This window comes from Gymnogyps californianus, chromosome 5, assembly GCF_018139145.2.
Source record: "Gymnogyps californianus isolate 813 chromosome 5, ASM1813914v2, whole genome shotgun sequence".
Classification (NCBI taxonomy): Eukaryota; Metazoa; Chordata; class Aves; order Accipitriformes; family Cathartidae; genus Gymnogyps; species Gymnogyps californianus.
In genome coordinates this window covers 45791957-45810936 of record NC_059475.1, presented here as the reverse complement: position 1 = coordinate 45810936, position 18980 = coordinate 45791957, and the positions used below count along the sequence as shown (strand labels likewise).

The 18980-nt window shown below is 42.2% G+C and overlaps 1 protein-coding gene across 1 annotated transcript in view; it reads right to left on the bottom strand.

Moving 5' to 3' along the window:
- TTLL5 (tubulin tyrosine ligase like 5) overlaps window positions 1-18980 on the bottom strand; it is a 140970-nt gene that overhangs the window by 20597 nt on the left and 101393 nt on the right. The window contains exon 31 of the mRNA XM_050898285.1: window positions 5592-5769. Within this exon, the coding sequence (XP_050754242.1) occupies window positions 5592-5769 (178 nt within the window). The remainder of the gene's footprint in view (window positions 1-5591; window positions 5770-18980) is intronic.

Below are 18980 nucleotides of genomic sequence, written 5' to 3'. Positions count from 1 at the left end.
CCTGACTCCCAATCCCATATTTGCCTCATTAGATCACATCTCTCTTTGCTTCCACATCTACACATGAACACCATACACAAAGTGTTATCTGTACAAAAATAGTAGTTTTTAATTAGAAAATCTCACCATGTACAGCTTGTCAGTAAGGACGATGCACATCTAAGAGTATTAGCCAGTAGCAGCTGAGCTCGGGCTGCTCATGATTAAAAGCAGGGAGGTACTGTAGTGCTTTGAAGAAAAGCAGATATATTGATGATCTTAAAAAACAGAAAGAATGTTCCTGGCACTTACCATCCCTGTATCTAACACTCATCCCTAGCACAGTAACGAACAAACGTTGCAAGCAAAAACATGTTCATTCTGTGACCAGAGGAGGTAATGAAGCTCATTTCCTGTGAATCTGTCTTGGGGCTGAATCTTACAGTATCTAATATAAATCATGCCCCAAATTATGCCTCCCTTCATGGGTTTGGGGCATTCTGGTGTTGATTTTCTGCTGTCTAATTAGGAGTGGCCTCATGCTGCAGCCTTTGCCCTAATGGGAACAGTAGTCGAATCCCCTTTACAGATATATAGCTCTTTATTTTCATGAAATTCATATGAAACATAGCTTTGAGATTTCTACCCCATAGTCATTCAGTTTAAATTGGATCAGCCAGTCTGAAAATGATGAGAGACTCAGCAGTGTATGAGAACCGACAGACAGATGCACACACACGTGTATTGCATAAAGATCTCTGCAGCTAGTTCCAAATCACTAGCGCTGGACACTGAGATGTTTATAAGCAATAAACAATGACGAGGATTTAAGGTAAAAAAAGAAAAAAAAAAGCAAACCCAACAAAATAAAACCCACCACTTTAGAAAAGCAACTGCATTTCAGATGACATTGCAAAAATACAGAGAATTAAAAGGCTTGGAAGACCTTCGGAGTCATATAAATTGTTTAGTGGAGATTCTTTTGAACACATATTAATGCATTCAGTTAAATCAGTTTGGATGCAACAATCAGTTGAGTTGAAAATTCACAAAGTGGCAATAAAGAACAGGCTCAAAATGTACTATTAACTGCCATAGTGTTGAACTGCAGTAAGAGGAGCATCTTGGGGTCATCAAGAAATTTAAAGAAGAGCAAATTCATGATATGCACAAACTTGAGGACTGAAGCATGTCTTCCTTGGGAAATTCTTCAGAACGAGACTAAAATATACTAAAATAAGTTGACTTGGTGCCTTGTCCTTTGTCTCTCTTTTCGTACTGGGAGCTCTCTGGGGCAAGGATTGGGCCATATCATTATATTGGAAAGATACTTAATACATCTGGGCGTTACCATAATTCTAATAATAGTGACAGGATCAGAAACATGGGGACAAAATTTCAGCTGGTATAAATCAGCACAGACTACTGCTTTCAGAACAGTTGTTCTGCTTTACTTAGACTGAGACTTTGACTCATCAGTATCACAAGACTCAAATAGGAAAAATGGCAGTTAGCACATTTAGTGGGAAAACAATCTGAGGGAGAAAGCTGCAAAACAAGAATGAACAAGAGACTGAAGCGGAAGAGAGACTGCAAATCTGACAGCAGTCCAATATATAATAGTTTAGAAAACAGTTTAATGATGTTTAAGGCTGCATTCAAAGAGGCCCTGTGTCCTCAGGCAGGAATAATGTAGTTCTAGGAATACTAGGAATATTATTCTGAATACTCAACATTCCCAGTCAGATCTAAATAAACTGTAGGGAATTCAGAAGAGAGTCACATACATTAAAAGAAAAAAATCTTGCTGAACTTCATAAAATGAGGAATATTTCAGAGAACATACCATTTTTAAATGATTGACAGGAAAATTATTTAAGATTAACTTAGACCAATGTTTTATAGCATAAAATCTATGTAAACTTCTGATTGAAAATGTGATCATAACTGACCACCCAACTCATTAACATGATTTATGTCTTGTTTAACATGAGCTTTTTTGATATAAGCAGGACTGATGGGGATTGTTCCACTATACAACTGTACTTTTCTTGTTTTAATTTAGCTTTTTTCCCATGTGAAATGTTTGGCATAAAATTCTAAACCCAGTAGATGCTAGGCTAAGCAGACAGAACATAGCCACACAGAGAAGGAGGAACCTCCCTAACAGCTAATGGCATCTTTCCAGTACAGGAAACAATTAGAGAATAAACAATGATGGTATATTAACTGCCTTGCCAACTGCAGCAGTGATACTAACATCTAGGTCACAACATGTCACATGAAGTCTCCTTTAAACATTAACAATACTGCTATAAGCCTGTTTTTCTTGTCTTTTGCTTTGATTTTGTAATTCTTGTTCCTTGATTTTGTTGATATCAGATTTAAGCTTCTTGTCTCCACTTTCAAACTCTGCCCCTTCCTATTTTTTTCTCTTTTCTCAGGCTCTGTATTGCCTCTGTTCCTAGGCCCTATCACTGCATCCATTTGTTTGTTAGATTCTCATCCAGTCAGTTTGGTGCTTTTCTTTTTGTCCAGGGAATGAAGTACCTATTCTGGCATCAAAGATCTATTTCCACCATACTACACTGCGTGAACTAACTCCCACATACAATGAGTGAAAATTGTTGGTTATTATTCCTCTTCCTCCACCTACATAGTATTTGCTACTCTGCAAATTGTTAAATGCCTGGAGGAGAAATCATCATTCTTAAGTGTCTGGAAAGTGCTCAACCAAGAGTGGGTGCTGCCACAAAAAAGTACGCAATAAGCCTTCATGATAAGACACATCCACTGCATGGTAGATGGGGGTATTCCCATTACACAAATACTTGACTAGGAACTTCCACGCCTTCCAACACATCCATCTCATCTCCAACATATCAAACTGGTTAATGTACAGGAAGAAGCATTTGCCTGTGTTATTAATCATATTAATTATCATAATATTAATCATATTTTGTTACTTGTTCACATGCTATCCATATACATATGACTAGTCCATTTGTCACGGAGAGAAGGAAAGACTGGCATCTTGTCACGCTGTATGGTCATGCCATACTCAGGGTGTGCCTTGAGATACATTAATAAATGCACTCAGCTACTGACAAATGGCTAGCCTGCCTTCCAACCATAACAAGAACTTGAACAATCAGATGAAACAGGCTGGGAAATATCCTGCATGCATTCCCCAAAGTAGAGAAATCATGACACTCTTTCCAGTGATAGGCCTTCCATTTTGGGGGATATATTTCTTCTGTTGAGAGGAGGCTGAGGAACTTGAATGTAGCAGGCAAGACAACAAAGGATGGACTAGATCTCAATATGTGGGAAGGAACAGAAGGGAAAGAACAGGCAATGGGAGATAGGTGGCTTAGGTGACACTGACTAGGAAATGTGGTAAAGCCATGCAGGCTAGGATAAGCTATATCAACTGTGGGGAAAAAGAGAGGACAAATGATGGCCAGCAGGAAAAGGTGGGATGGAAGTCAAAGCAGTGTGAGTGGGAAGGAGATGTAGGGTAGGGACTGTGTAAGCAGCAGCAAAGACAAGGCAGTTTTTGGAAAGGCCAAGCCAAAGGACTGAAGTCTGAGAAGCTAACTAGCAGAAGGAAGAGGTCAGTGACAGGAAACTAGAGAGGGAGCAGGGGATAGACAGATGAAAATGAGGGTAGTGCAGTGACTGGGAGGGGCATCAGAGGATCGGTGCAACTGTGACTGGAAGGGGAGGTCTAGCTGGCTCCATACAATGTCCAGTGGGAGAAGAAGTGTCCAAGAGACAATCATTTTATTAAGATGTGGTTTTCACTACAGAAAGTCTGAAAGCCCCCATGTTCAGCAAATACCTTTCTTCATTAATGGCAACTTCAGTGCAGCCTGAGCCCTGCGGCATGGCAATGGCCTCAATACTGCAACTCCAAACTGCTTGGCTCAGAAGGAGAAGGGAGGGAGAGAAAGGAGGGGGACGTTGTGGGAGTGAGAGGAGGTTTAACAAAGAATCACTTTAACAGAAACTCCTGAGTAATGGCTCTGCCCCAGGCCAAGAATAACATCAGCTCAATGTCAGCAATTAGAAGAGGGCTCAGCCAGACCCCATGGCCAGCTCCAGCCTCCTCACAGGCACAAGCCAGCTTACAGCCCTTTCCTGCGCTCATGAGCAGCCACAGCTGCCCACCCAGAGCCCCTTGGATGGAGATGAAAGGAAGACCTCCTGCTCAGAGGGGGAGCAAGAAGACTGTAGGTGAGGGAATTTGGGGATGGAAACTGCATGGCTAAGTGAGGGCCTTGAAAGAAGGAGGGCAAGGAGCAAAGGCAGAAGGGCCTCTCCTTCAAGATGGTCCCAGAAAAGGATGAGGGCAATTTGCCTATAACCTATTTTCAAGGACCCTGACTAGTGACTCATCTGCTTCACAGGAGGGAGACTGCGTGTTCAGACCTCCTCATGTTAGCTCTGTTCACGGTTTTGTTGGAGTCCACTCCTGCCAGACTGCCCAGCAAATAGCTCCTTCCTAATGGAGACCAATCTCTTTTGAGCGTAGGTTTGTTCACCCAAAGACTTCCTTCCCTTTAGCATGGAAGCCTTTTGGACATCACTTAGAAGAAAGAACACACCTCTCTCTCCATAATAACAAAGAAAGGTAATGAGTGCATCAATGAACTCATTGTAACCTTGGAAGATTCCCCAGGCAGGGTGGACATGCTGTTCCAGACACAGTGGTCCATCCTTGGCATCTAGGTGTCATCCAGAACATCAATAATACAAACCCTTTTTCATATTTCCTCTAGCTTTGGACACTTAGGCGATCTTTTCTCCTTGCAATTGTAACAAAGGAGTCATGTATCCATCAGACAGTTCTGTGCAAAGCAGTGAAAGGAGACCTTAAATGTAATAACAACAAAATGCGTAGGAGGCCTGGAGAAGATTTTCAGGGTTGCAGAGAAAACTAGCATCTGGCATCAGAGTCAGTGGCCATGCCTCCTGCACACTGAAGGCTCTTAAAAGAAATTAATACATTTCTTCAAAAGAATGAAGATTCTCCTAAATAATTTTTGAGTCCCCTTAAAATACTTTTGATAACTGCATCATAAAAGAAGACATCCAGGAGGAGGAGAATTTAGTCAAGATGAAGCCTTGATGAGGTCTGTTTGCCACAGAGGACACAGTTGCCAACACGATTTCAAGACCCTATGTTTAGAAACACTGAAATACAAGAGTGACCCAGCTTGAAGCACTACTCAAGAAGAACTCAAGTCAAAGCAGGAACATATCATCAGTGACGAGATGAAGTGACAAAGAACTGTGGAGACTGTAGTCAGTTCTAAGGCTGTCTGAGGCACTATAAGGGGATGCCCTGAACTGGTGCAGAAAAGCAAGCAGCAACATGCCAGTAGCCAAATGGAGGAGGATGCCAATGCAGTGGAAGAAGCCACTGGGAACTACAGCATCAAAATGCTACCAAAACCGCTGCAGGTAATATTTGTTTTGTTGCAACCCACTTGAAGAACTACTTCCTTCACAAAAGCTGTGCCATATGTACTGGCTCTGGGTTGGTTCTGCACATCTAAGACTCAGTCAGCACTGCTACATCCCAGGCAGGATTTTTTCTTAGTTACCTGGTGCCGGGCTTGGCTTTGCTCCAACAGCTGCCGTGACTTAAGTTTCTGCTGCTGAAGTTGCCGCACAGCAAAATGGAGCTGACAGTTGGGATGTGCCAGCGGACTCGTTGCCACCTTGTTGCAGACACTGTTCTCCATCTCTCCTTCCCAGGCAAAACAATGATTCTCTGGAGCCCTGAGAAAAGAAGAGCCATCACACTTTCACCACTCTGCATACAAGGACTCCTGCTTACAAGGCACTACTGCTTCCTAAAAAACCCTTAATACTTAGCCAGCTATGAATTTGTATTAAGTGGCTCCAGCAAGCACAACATCTGCGAGGTGCCATGTGCCAACTGCCATCTTGCGAAGGAGTTTCTTGAATTTCAGGCTGGGAATATATTACTAGCTGTAACACCATGCTTGAGGAGAACAAAGGGAAAGAGAAGAAAACCGCTAAACTAGAGCATGTCTGTGGCTGATTAGCATTGAAGAGAGGCAGAGTTGCAGCAGGAAGAGAGCTAAGGATTCCCATCACTAATGAGAGAATTATTTGTTTGGATTTGTAGAGATTTTGTTAATACACTAACACAAGGCTTACACCAAGCACACACTTGCTGCAGTGAGAGTGGAATAGAAGACAGACATGCAGTACAATAGCCACAAAGAGGATAAAGGACTGGTAGGCTGAGGTTGCAACTAGGGCACACGTTGACTCCATACAGTTACAATCCAAAAGACCTGAGAGGACTGAAGATAGGCTCATTTCTTTCATCATCAGAGTAATGCAAGCCTTTTCCAGAGGAGAAAAGGCCTCCTGCAAAGAGGCAGGAGCTCTTACAACCCAGGCTTATATGGTGGGAGTTCAGCTGTGGCCTGCAACATGATAAGTACCAACAGGAGCTCACTGGCTTGCTTTGAAGTTTGTAAGCCTCAGCGAGAAGGCAGCACCAACACACTTCTACAGAAGGCCGAGGGGCTTTGCAGAGAGCAGGTGGTAGACTGACAGCACCACCAGGTGTCCTGAAAAGGCTACAATGGCCCAGCAACTCACACATCCTGTGCTCACAACACAGGATGCCACATGACCCACTCAATCCTGACACTGTGGCTAATAAAACCTTCAAGCCTCAGTGCCTGAGCTTCCCAAGTTTCTGCTGATCTCTGTCATGTTTCTCTCAGCCACTCTTTCCAAATATTTCCTTTGGATTCCCAGGGCAGACTTCCCTTGTATTTCCTATGCATGTCATAAGTAACTGGGATGTAAAAGATACTTGGTGTCTTTTACATTTCATGCCACAATTTGGAGTGTAGGCCATGGTTTTGGCAAGGGAGTTAACTGCAATGTCCTTGCTTCAGGATCCTATCAAAACTTACAACCTAGATTCTTTGAAAGTCATGGCTTCCCTTGAATGTGTTGCACCTCCTCCCACAAGCTTCATCATCACAGCAAACCCTTAAAACATTCAGAAGGATGTTTCAAACAAGACCAGAAGGAACTGCCAGCCCTATGTACTCGCCCTCAAAAATAATCTAATGCATAGCTTTCAAAGCAAATTGAGGACAAGGACTCTAAACACTAAAGGGTCACTCTCTATACTCAGCTCCTCAGCAACAGAGGAGTAAGACAACCCAGTAGAAAAGGAGTTCAGCTCCCAGCATCTCCACCCTGCATCCTCTGGGCCTCCTCCTGCTTGGAGCACCACTACCACTTTTGCTTTTGTGGGCCATTGGCTGTAGGTAGCCTTGTCTAGACTCCTCTGTTCAAGGGATCCCACCCACACTTCCTCAGTCCTTTGCTTCCATTGTACCCCAGTGCAACACTGGATAAATGACTCTCACTCCCTGCTCACTTTTGCTACAAGATTCTCAGTCTTTCAGTTCTTTTCCTTTCACCAGCACTTGGAAAAGTGACAACTGTAATGTTGCTGACAGTACTCAGGCCATGAAACCCAAGTTGTATAGGTCCGAATCTGGCTTTGTGGTTAACCTTGGGAGAGCTGCTTCCCTCTTCTGAACCTGCTTTCCCCCTTCTGCCCCAGTAATGGGGTTGTGATCCTCTACTACTGCGGTTTTTACCTGCAGTTGCTCAGCTCTGGATCCATGGATGCACGTGTGCTGCTGGCCTCCCAGCACTGTGCCCTACTGGGCACAGGGTGCCACAAAAAGCGTAACTTAAAAGGAGGACATGACAAGGCACAAGGAATCTTTGAAACAATCCCCAGCTGTCTCCTCTCCAATCCCACCAGCTCACCACATGGGTTATATCAGCAGGTTGCTGTCACCTGGACTCAACTCCCATCCCAAGGGTAGTATCTGCTCCTTCCACTGCATAGATAGAGACTCCACCATCCATTCTGATGTTAAAGCTCATTGGACTTTTTCCCTGTGTGAAGCAGCTGGAGTCTCTGTTACCACCCCCACCCCCCCCCCAGTAAAGTCAGGTCATGCTGACAGCTGAAAAGCACAAAGGACTGTACTGGGACTGGGATGTACCCTTTGGGAGGTAGCTGGGGGTTACTGCAGACCAGCCCTTGAAACAAACATCAACTGCACCAGATACAAAGCTGAAGAGCATTCAGGAGCTCCATCAAAGTCATGTTAGTGCTCAGTAAACAGCCTGATTAATTTCTCATCAGTACCACTGAAAGATTATGATCTTCAATACCTCTGTTTTGTACTAAAAAATTGCATTTGTCCATTTGCCTAGAGTAACTTTTTCACACCAGCAATTTCTCAGTTGAGAAAATTTGGTAAATTCACTCAAAATGCTCCTAAATAAAGTAAGCCAGTGCAGGATAAAGGGGTTACCTCTCATGGATTTCATAACATAGTCAAAACACATGAAACCAGAGCTAGAATAAATGGACAGTTTCCACAATGGAAGGAGATTACCACTGGGGTCCCACAAGAATCTGTGCTATGGTCCCTGCTGTTCAAAACATTTATAAGTGATCTGGGGGAAAAAAAAAAGTGAAATAAAAAAAGTTTGCTGCTGAAAAACTGAAAGTCACTGAAAAGTGTGAAAAAACCATCACATTACTGAATGATCAGACATTAAATTCTGAATGATCAGACATTAAATTCGTAGATGACATTCAATTTAATAACTATGAAGTCAGGTACCCAGGGAAACACGATCCTAGTTTTACACAGTGATGGACTTTGAACTAGTTATTTCTATTCAGAAAGGAGACCTTGTAACTATAGCTATAACACATTTTTCTATGAAAACATCACTAAAATACTCTCAAAAAGCAAACTCAGTGTTAGGAATTATTAGGAAAGGCATAGGGAACAAAACCAAGAACACTACTATGCTACCATATAAACAAAAACTGCATCCATCTCTTGCATACTGAGGATAGTTCTAACCCCTGTCCCTCCTCCCGTCTCAAAAAGCATACAGTAGAACTGGAGAAAGTACAAAGAAATGCTGTAGAGATGATCAAAGGTATGGAACAGCTTATATGTTGAGGAATGACTAAATAAATAAGGACTCTTCAGCTTGGAAAAAGGACAACTGAAAGGAAATATGAAAAATATCTACAAAATCATGAGCTTCAGGGAGAAGGAGAATAGGGAACAATTACTCACCTCTCATGATACAAGATATAGGAAAAACCAAATGAAGTCATCAGGTGGGAAGGTTAAAACAAACAAAAAGGAGGTAGTTTTTCTCATAACATACTTAAACTGTGGGTGCCTTCTTACTACGGGAAGCTAAAGACGCCAAAAATTTACAGGGGTTCAAAAATGTTTCGACAAACTCACAGGAGCAAGAGCCACTAACACTATTTATATACAAAGATACCATCTCCTGGCCAGAAAATCACTGATCACCAAGTCCCAGAGAGTATTGGGGAAGTATCACCATTCCATAACATCACCTAATGCTCTTCCCACAGAATCTTCCATGGGCCACTGTCTGAGCAGGACATTCAATCAGGTAGTCCATATGGTCTGTGAAAATGCAACCAGTATTGTTTATGCATCAGCGATCTGAAACTAAACCTGTCTCAGGTCTCAGTCAGAAGTTAAGAGAATTCAGTCAAGCACTCTAAGGTATTCATTCAAGTTACATGATTAATTCTAGAAACTAATGTCTGTTCCAGCTTCTCTCATACCTACCTCCAGCTCAGAACCTGCAATGCATAAAATTTATCCTTTGATCCAAAAGAATGTTTGGGAAGCTAAAGATTGAGTGTTTTGTTCTAAAACATAAAAGTCAAGATGAAATGAGGAGATAAAACTGATGTAAATGAAAACTCCACTAAAGCTGGACCTGCTGATAGCCAAACTGGCTTTGTGCCACAGAGATGATGTAGAGTAACTGCAGTCCGTAGTACTGTGAGGGCCACTAACTGAATAGCAAAACTTTAGTATCATTTCCTTGATCCTCATTTCTTTTGTTTTGAGATATCTGGCAAAGGATTAACTGCTATGGAAATACAAATTCTGAAGACTGATGGTCCAGTTTTTAAAAATGCACTGGGATTGCTGCCTTGCTCCAACCTTTGTCCACTTCAGTGAACTCTCAAATGCTTTCATTTGGTTTCTAACCTGTTGTAATCCACTTTTTCTGTTTTAACCAATATATGATCTATAGCCCCAAATAAACTCTTTAGGATATAATATTGCCCAGATAAGCTTCGTTTAAACTACCCAGGAAAACACTGTTGAAATCATGTTATTAATTCTTTAGGAAGAACTAAATTTAAAAAACCCCACAAAAACTTTGGCTAACATTTTCTTGCAGCATAGACAGTCTTGTACACAAGTCCCTGCAGTTCCAATACCTTCTCTCCACATGATGCAGCACAACAGCACTTACTTTTTCTAGATACTATATTGAAAACACTGTTGCTTGCCTGAGTAGATTTTACTCTCGTGGCCTGCAGAATCCTTCTGGATTGAATATGCTTCTGTTAGCTTCCATGGGTTTTGCTTCTTTATAGATGGAAATAAATATAAATTTATTATATATAATTTCAACCTTTTATAATATAAGCATTAAATATTTGACAACATAAAGCCTGCATATTTGCAAGTCTTAGGATCACTTTCACAGAGAGATGTTTCATCTGCAGTTTTGCAAAGTCCCTGTATAACATGTTACCAAGTTGCTGATACTGTATCTATCTAAGGCAAAGCCTGCCCTGGTACAGGAGAACAGGGCTTAGGATCTGATACTCAATATGCTGCTGCCAGAGACATGCTCCAGCTCTCAAGTCTATTTGCCATGCTCACAGGAATGCATCATGGTGCAGCTCCTATTCTCAGTCTCTGCCTGTCAGATGATTTATCGAAGCATGACAGCACCTTTGCACCCTTCCTGAAGTTAGCTCTTCTGCTTAAGGAATTCTGCAACAGGCTTAGCACAGTAATGAAGGCTGGAAAAAAGCTGTAGAGGACCTCACACCTTAATAGATACTATAGAGTTCACATGGTAGAGAGAGACTATATAAATACTCCAAACTGAAAGACAAGCTTTTTCACAACTAACGCTGTTTTAGGCAAAGCCAAAAATAACCAGAAAAAAACCCACACCCCCAATGGAAATGAGGACTGTAGAGTCAGTACTCACAGACCTGCTTGTTTTCAATTCAGGATTATTGCTTAAACACTAACGATTGAATATTCATTTGCTCACACGTACAGATGACAGATATAGGCATAGATGCACACACACGCCAATGGGAAATAGAAATTCCTGCCTGTGCCACCAGAAGAGATTGGGTTTCATTCTGTCAGCCAGGCTGGTTGTGAGCAATCTTCTCACAACTTGCTCAGGATTATTTATGAGTTGCTTAGTTTAGAGACCTGGCCAGGATTCAGGCCTTCACTATGTACAGGAAATCTCAGCCTTGGCATTACGGCCCATCCTTTGTAAGCAAGATTCTGTCCTTCCAGCAGCTCTTAGGGCTACTCAGTATTTTTGGCAAGAAACCCGCTGTGTTCCTTTCTTTCAACTGTAGTTTTCATAAAGCCTGGGCCAGAATTCCCTCTTCACTGACAGCATAAGACCTCTCTGCTGCAGCTTTTTGCATCACAAAAGATACAGGTTTGCTTCCGAGGCTAGTTTCAACAGATCTCCATGCTATTATGATTGCAACCCAGCCTAAGAGTGCTAGAACACCATGCACTCATCTCCAGGTTTTCTGGTTACAAATTCCCTTTCTGCTCTAGTTCTCTTTTCCAATTCATTAGCTCTTTTTTGATGTAAGCAACCCTTATGCAATCAACTACCTACACCTGTACTAGGAACTAATGCTAGTGTACTAAAATACTAAATACTAATAAAATACTAATATATTTGTTCACTGATTGCAGAAAAAAAGTCTCAATGAAATCCAGCCTCCGTACAGAAGGGATGTGGTTATCAGCTCTTATAAGAAAGGAGAGAGCTGGCTTCTGTTCCCACTTCAAACAGACTTCAAGGAAATACCAAGGACTGAAGCTGTAGACAAGACCAGACCACAGAACACGACTCAGTGAGAATCTCATAGTTATGAAGAACTATCTGACATACAGCAAGTCCGTATGAAAAGAATGACACTGGTAAGTACTAATGATAGCCCACACTTCTTCTGGCATCCACCATTCCTAAGTAACTCATTCAAACATCTGACAAAAGCAGGGTCTAGTACGACACAACCACTGCTAGGATGAGTAATACTGGACAATAAAAGACAACAGCAGAGGACAGGGCAAAGAAAAATCTTTACTAAAGTGAAAATACAAGGAAATAATCAGGGAAGGGGAGGGCAGTGCAGGAGTAGAAGAGATTCAGAATATAATTTCTTAATGCATAATTTGGATATAAATTGGATTTAAAGCTTCCAATGGTCCCAAAAAAACATTTAAGGATTTTTAAGTATCATAAATATTACACATAGGGGTCTCATATTTCAACTGAAGCCTTCTTCCAATGGCACAGCTGGGCACTTGTTTGATACCAACTCCTGTGTGGCAGGCAACAATACCAATTCATGAAGTATACTAGTGTTCCCCATATATCACTTGCTAAGCAGGCACTTTTGAAACATTTGAAAAGTGCCTACATCCCATTGAAAGGCAATGCAAACTATGCTCAAATTACTTGTGAAAATGAAGCTTCAGCATTCTTGAAGAATATTCCTCTATGTTTAACCCTACTTAGTTTGTGAGAACTGATAGGATCACAGCAGGAGTCACTATAGCTGTAGGTCTAGCAAACTGACAAAAGAATTATCCTCCTTTTAAACAAGGAAACAAGCTGACAGTGAAAGTACTTTGCATCCTTTCCTGTAAAGGCTGGAGCTAAGGATGAACAAGGGCCATTGCTGGCAATAAGGGAACCCAGTGCATTTATAAATCAGTGCTCCCACCTTGCCATGGAATGCAAGACAATCTTGGGCAGCAGTTTCTTTCCCACAGGGCATTCAGGTGGTAAGACAAGTCCAGGAAGCTTTCAGTACAAAGCCTCAGTGGGCACCAGCTGCTAGAAAGTAGTTGCATAGTAACTAATGATTCTGTCTAGTGTGGCAGCTCCCAGCATCCTGCTGACTTATGTTCAGGCACTCAGAAAAACACAGAACATTTTCTTTGGCACACTACATGCTTCTTCCATCCCTAACAATAGGCCCTAGATTGGGGCAGGCTATGGAGCAATGATAAACATAATGGGACAAAGCCCAGGACGCTGGGGGCCTGGCTGGGATGCAGGACTGTCGGGCCTCTCACAGCGCCGCTTGCCTCAAGGCCTTTCTTTGTCTTTTATGCCTCTTCCCCTCCCCTCAGCTTCGAAAGCAATAAATTAAAAATTGAAAAACAGAGCAACAAGTCTTTGAGAGTGGTTTGCTCCTGGCCTCTGCTGTTATCAGGAGTGTCTACGAAAGAGTGACTTTGGTTTAGTTTAGTCAGCAAGAGCCTGCATTTTAGCATGGTCTGTAGCTCTGATTACTGCAACATGGAAGCCCCTAAAAAATGCAGCAGCAGCAGCTATGTTACAAAGGTAAAGAAAGGTAGCTTTCCAAAAAAACAGGGGCGAACAAGGCATTTTTAATATTGCTAAAAGAGCTCTGCCTGGGACTTTGGAGATCTTCTGAGGCACAGGGAGCTGTCCAGAACTTGCCACGGTGCAGGTACTTGGAGACAGGGAAGGAGCAGGAAGCAGCTGGCCTGTATAAAACAAGGATGCCATCACCTGGCCTGCAATCTGCTTTTGAGCTCTGCAAGAGAAGCCAAGGAAAAGCTTTTAAAGTTAATGAGCAGCCTGTCAAGGCTGCATTGGCACAGTAAACGTGTGGAACTGCATTTTGGGTTCAAATCCAGTTCAAAGCGACAAATACAATCTCCCATGGTGAAGGTGTTGCAGAGATGTAGCAGAGTTTCTGTCCCAGACCATCAATCAAACTTTCCCTTCTTAGTGATGAGGCACAGATGCAGGCATCTTGTAATAGTTTCAGCCTTAGTTCTTCAGCTCCCCACTTTCCTAGCAGCTTAAGGTACTTTTACCTACACAAGAGGCTCTTACCATCAGTGTCTTTGTGCCATGAGACAACAGATGATGTACAAGGTCCATGTGAAAAGCCTTGGGACTGAGTTGGTTTAGGCAAAGAACGTGAAAAGTTCTGTGGATTTAACTACAATTTCCAGATCCATGCACAGGTTAACTGTAATAGCTACCAGAGGCACAATTCAAGCATCCCAGGACATTTTAATGTGCATAATTACAAGCAAATGTCAGGAGTCCCCCTCTGCTATTCTCACAATTCCCCCTTTCAACTGAGAGAGTTGATGTTGTTACAAGAATTTTATTCAAAAACAAAGATGTGAGCAAAAGCATCCAACTCATCTCCTCGTGGTGCAGGATTAGCGCATGTTTCAGTGGCTGGAGGAGTCCATGTGTTGCACTCTCAGCTGCACAACTCCACAGGCAGGTACACATTCAGTGTCAAGAATTTTCCCTGAGATTCCCAATTAAACTTATATTTTCTCTGTTTTACTGCATGACCTTCCTCTTATTTCAGGTCTAAACATTCACTGCTAGAGCTATGCCTCCTTTGAGCTTAGGCAGCCTTGGCATGCTTAACTCCCTTCATCTTTTTCCTCAACTCAGTCCCTTCTGGCCTTTGATTGTATATTGCTTTTCTCTGAACTTTTTCCACTTTATCAGTATTTGGGGCTAGGCAAGTGCTCAAAACTGAGCACATTATTCCAGATGTGCGTGCACAATAGCTATACAGGGAAAGCCCACTGCCTTCTTGCTCCTTCACTTTATTCTACACATACTATCAAAGTTCATGGGTGTCCTTCTTTTCTGGTATATGCTGCTGTATAATTTATTTCCTGCTCCCTGGCTTCTGAAAATTATTCCTGCTATTTCCCTGCCATTGAGAAACCTGGGTTTTGGAGCAAAAAGATTTTCTTACAACAAAGGCAATGTAGTGCCTACTCAGTTCTGCTGCAGATCAGGAATTAAGTGGATTTTAGGTCCTGGGTCTCCATATACAGGCAAGGGCATGAGTGTAGCAGGTTAGAAATGAGGTGCATCAAAACAGCTTTGTGACAGTCTAGCAGGGGAGGGGCAGGGTGAAATTATGGAGCACTAGAAAACGTCTGCAGGCAAGGCCTAATCTACCTCAACTATTCCTGGATTTAGCTGGCATTATCAACCTCTTACTTTCAGGAGCACTAAACTTGCCAGTCTTAGCAAATGAAATGAAATATTTACCCTTCAGTAGAGCCAATTTTTGTTGGGCCCCTAGTAGCATCCTTGGCTCCATGCCAGTTACAAAATACTGTCAGTCTCTCTGATCTGGGGAATACTTGGCAGGTAAACAACACTATTTTTTTCTTCTCTTTACACATGGCAGCTTTGAAATTCACTAGTAGAAAGGCTAAATCAAGAAGAAAACTAACAGCCAGCTGGCTGCAAAGTTCAATGCCTTCATCCTGTTGTGGCTCATCAGGTCACTGGAGAAGCAATGAAGGCAACTGAGCATATCTCCTCCACGTGATCTAGATGATTAACAAAATCACGTAGCCTTTCTACCATCCATTAGTGCAAACATAGGGGTGAGCTTTACTGAGTGGAAGGTGGTTCTGGCTTCACGTTTCCTGCACATACTTCCACACCTGCAAACACAGTCAGAGCCTGCAAAAATATTTTAACAGCAAGACACATAACAGCAAGACACATATACAACAAGACTAACACAGAAACCTGGTATCATTTTGCTCTCATAAGGAAGACTTGGGGAAGATTACCTGCTTAAATCTGACATGCAATTGCCTGAACTGTGTCGTGTCATGTACACCCCACCCCCAATTTTAAGTATTAATTAATTAATGAAGTTCAGACAGAGCAGGTGGACTCTGAGTGAAGTTACTTCACTGTACTGTCTAGCTCTGCTTTGATTAAGATAAGTCATTCAGACTTAGACAATGTGTTAAGTGCCACCTTAAATTTGATCACTTGTCCTAGTCCAGGCAGAGTTTCTGGGGTGAATATACACACTCCACAGAATTCAAAAGTACCAGAAACCTAGATGCAATACTGCACCACTTACAGAGATGGGAAAGGTATTCCTCGCTGCAGACATTCCACTGTAAAATCCCAGCACGGATCAAGTGGATCAACACAAAACATGACTTGTACTGACATTCTTCTACTTTTCCTCTATCAATGTAGGCAAGTCTATTGAAAACCAAACTGGAAAAGACCGATAAGCTCTATTTATTCCTAGCCATATATTTTTTTAGTGCTTTATCCAAGCAGATTTTGCATTTTATGGGTGGATAGCAGCAGTAGCACACGAGGATGAAAACAGTAAATGGGCACCGCTATCTGTCTAGAATATGTTTATGACTGGGTCTGTAATTGAAGTCACTAATCTCTCCTGGAAACCCATATTCCCTACCTCTCTCCAGAGAAGCAAGGGTTAAGTCAGAACCAGTAAGTTAGCCCTGCACCCTGTAATGCCTCCTTTGAAAAGCCGCTCACACAGTTTACAGGGAAAGAGTGAGAGTGCAGCTGCTGTCCCAGCCAACATTTGGTTCCTATTACAGTGAATAAATCTCCCCCTCCCCCTTTTCTTTTCTTTCCCTCTTTTTATATTAAAAGTCCATCAAACACATTTTTTTCTCCTTAATATTTTCCATTAAGTTTCCTCCTGCGTAGGCTTTCCCAGAGTGTGGTGCTCTTTGCTATATGTGCTTGAGCAGCAGCTGCAAGATCCCACTGAATAAGAGAATGGGGAATGAAGAAAGCAGCTCAGGCCCCTTGTTCAAGTCTCAAGAGGCAAGTGAAAAGTTACAGTAGAGCTAAACTGGTGAAATCTAGAGCACTTGAGAAGAATAAACAAACAAACAAATACCAGGCTGTTGAGTTTTGTAGGGTTAGGATTCATGAGATGGGGGAGAGCACTCAAAGCACTCCGCCCCTGCCCAGAGCTAAATGCCCCTGCCACCATCAGCCTCCCAAAAGACATAGCACAGGATGGCGTTACACTACAGAGCCTTAAGGGTTCCTCCAGGGTTGTGCTGTCCAGGTCTCATACCAGTTGAGGCCCAAATGACTTTTTTAGTTGTGCCATATGACCATGGAGTAGACATGTCATATGCTCCTAACTTGAGTGTTTTGTTGTCTAAATATTAAATATCGAGTACACAAAGAAACCTCTAAAGAACATGACAAGGCTCTAGATTCCACAAAATCTGCACTGAAGTTCATGAAAGCAATCAACTTTGCTTGACATCCAGTATACCTATCATCTTGTTATGTGGTAGATGAAGACCCTCTGATGAGTGTCTCTTAGAGAACCCTTGATAAATCTGACAGCTTAGATGGTCTGTCTATGGGGAAGAAGCATGCTGAAGTATACAGTTCCCTGACATCATGCCTATAAATTTCAAGGCCAAAAATTAGAGCCAGATAACAGAACTTCACAAAAGAAGCAACATTTCTACATCTATAATCTATGTACCTAAAGGGAAGGCCAGAATCTGTTCTGCGCTTCCAGAGCAAAGATGTACAAATTCACCTGATCCGGGATTGTGGCAAGTGTCACCTGAAAGCTAGCTGGGCCACAGTCATATTAGGAGAAATGCTCCAGGTAAAAGAGGTGGAGTAGCAGCATGGCACCAGCAAGATGTATCTGCTGCTACCATTCAGTAACACAACTAAAGCTGTGTAACAGCTAGCTGCTGAAATACACTAAAATAAGAAAAAAATACAAAACAAGAACTAAAGGTCACTTTGCTGGGTCCTTGCTGTGAGGCTGTATGCTTGTGGTTAACAGGCTCTTGTTTTTGGATAATTCCCCAAGCATTGATACAAGGGCAGAGTGAACATCCTCAAGAGACCTTTTCCCTTAAACAACTGGAATTTATCAATCTAGCTCCAATGTAATGAAGGCTAAAGGAGTTTCCCAATAAAAAGAAGATAGACTTACACAGTTTCCTAAGCCCACTGGCACTTACATGCTGGCCAAAGAGGCATCTCTAGCATTCTTATCTTCCCCATGTTATAAACTTGATTCCGTACATAGTTTCTGCTCTCCTTGTCCTTCAAGTGGATTTAGATAAGGTAACAAGGTATGACAAGAAATAGACTGGATTTGAGAGTGATCTCCCACCTGTTAAACAGAACATTTTTCCTCCTCAGCTTCCTTTTGCAGTTCTGTTATGCTGGAGTTAAGGGAGAAAATTTTTTACCTCCACCTCCTGTACAAAGATCAACTCACCTGCTGTGGCTCCCTGAACATTTAACAATGGGTTAGAGACAGAATAGGAAGAGGTGACTGTGTCTGTGTCAGCACACACTTTCTGAAGTCTATAACAAAGCGATAACATAAAATATAATCAGGGGGTGGTGGTGGAATATGCTCAGATCCACAAAGACAGAATACTAGCATGAGTTATTATCTATTGCAGAAGCTGACCCAGTAACTGTACATGCTGCATAGACGAGACCATCTTATCACACACATTGCCAAAAAAAAACCAAACCACCACCAAAACAAAAAAGGCTACTGATACAGACACCACAGATAGGTACTATACACAAACCATAACATACAGACTTTCAGCCATCCTAAGAGCAACATGGGACATTGGCACCAAAGCAATCCCACGGTTGTGGTGCTAGCTGTTTTACAGCTAGCTTTTTTGGAATCCCTGCAAGCCTCATGATGGCCACACAACACTGTATTTGTACTGTAAAAGGTAAGTGCTATTTTTCCCCTCACTCCACTGGTCACCCAACTTCCTTAGAGGTAATGGAAGATACTTTCTGGAAGTGCTTATTTCAACCAAGGCAGCACAAATTCTAGCAATGCTCTTCTCAAGCTAAAACTGACAGAAGTTTTCCAGGTCTGTAGTGTTCCTTCTAAGCATCCTCCAGAGATACTATACTTGCAG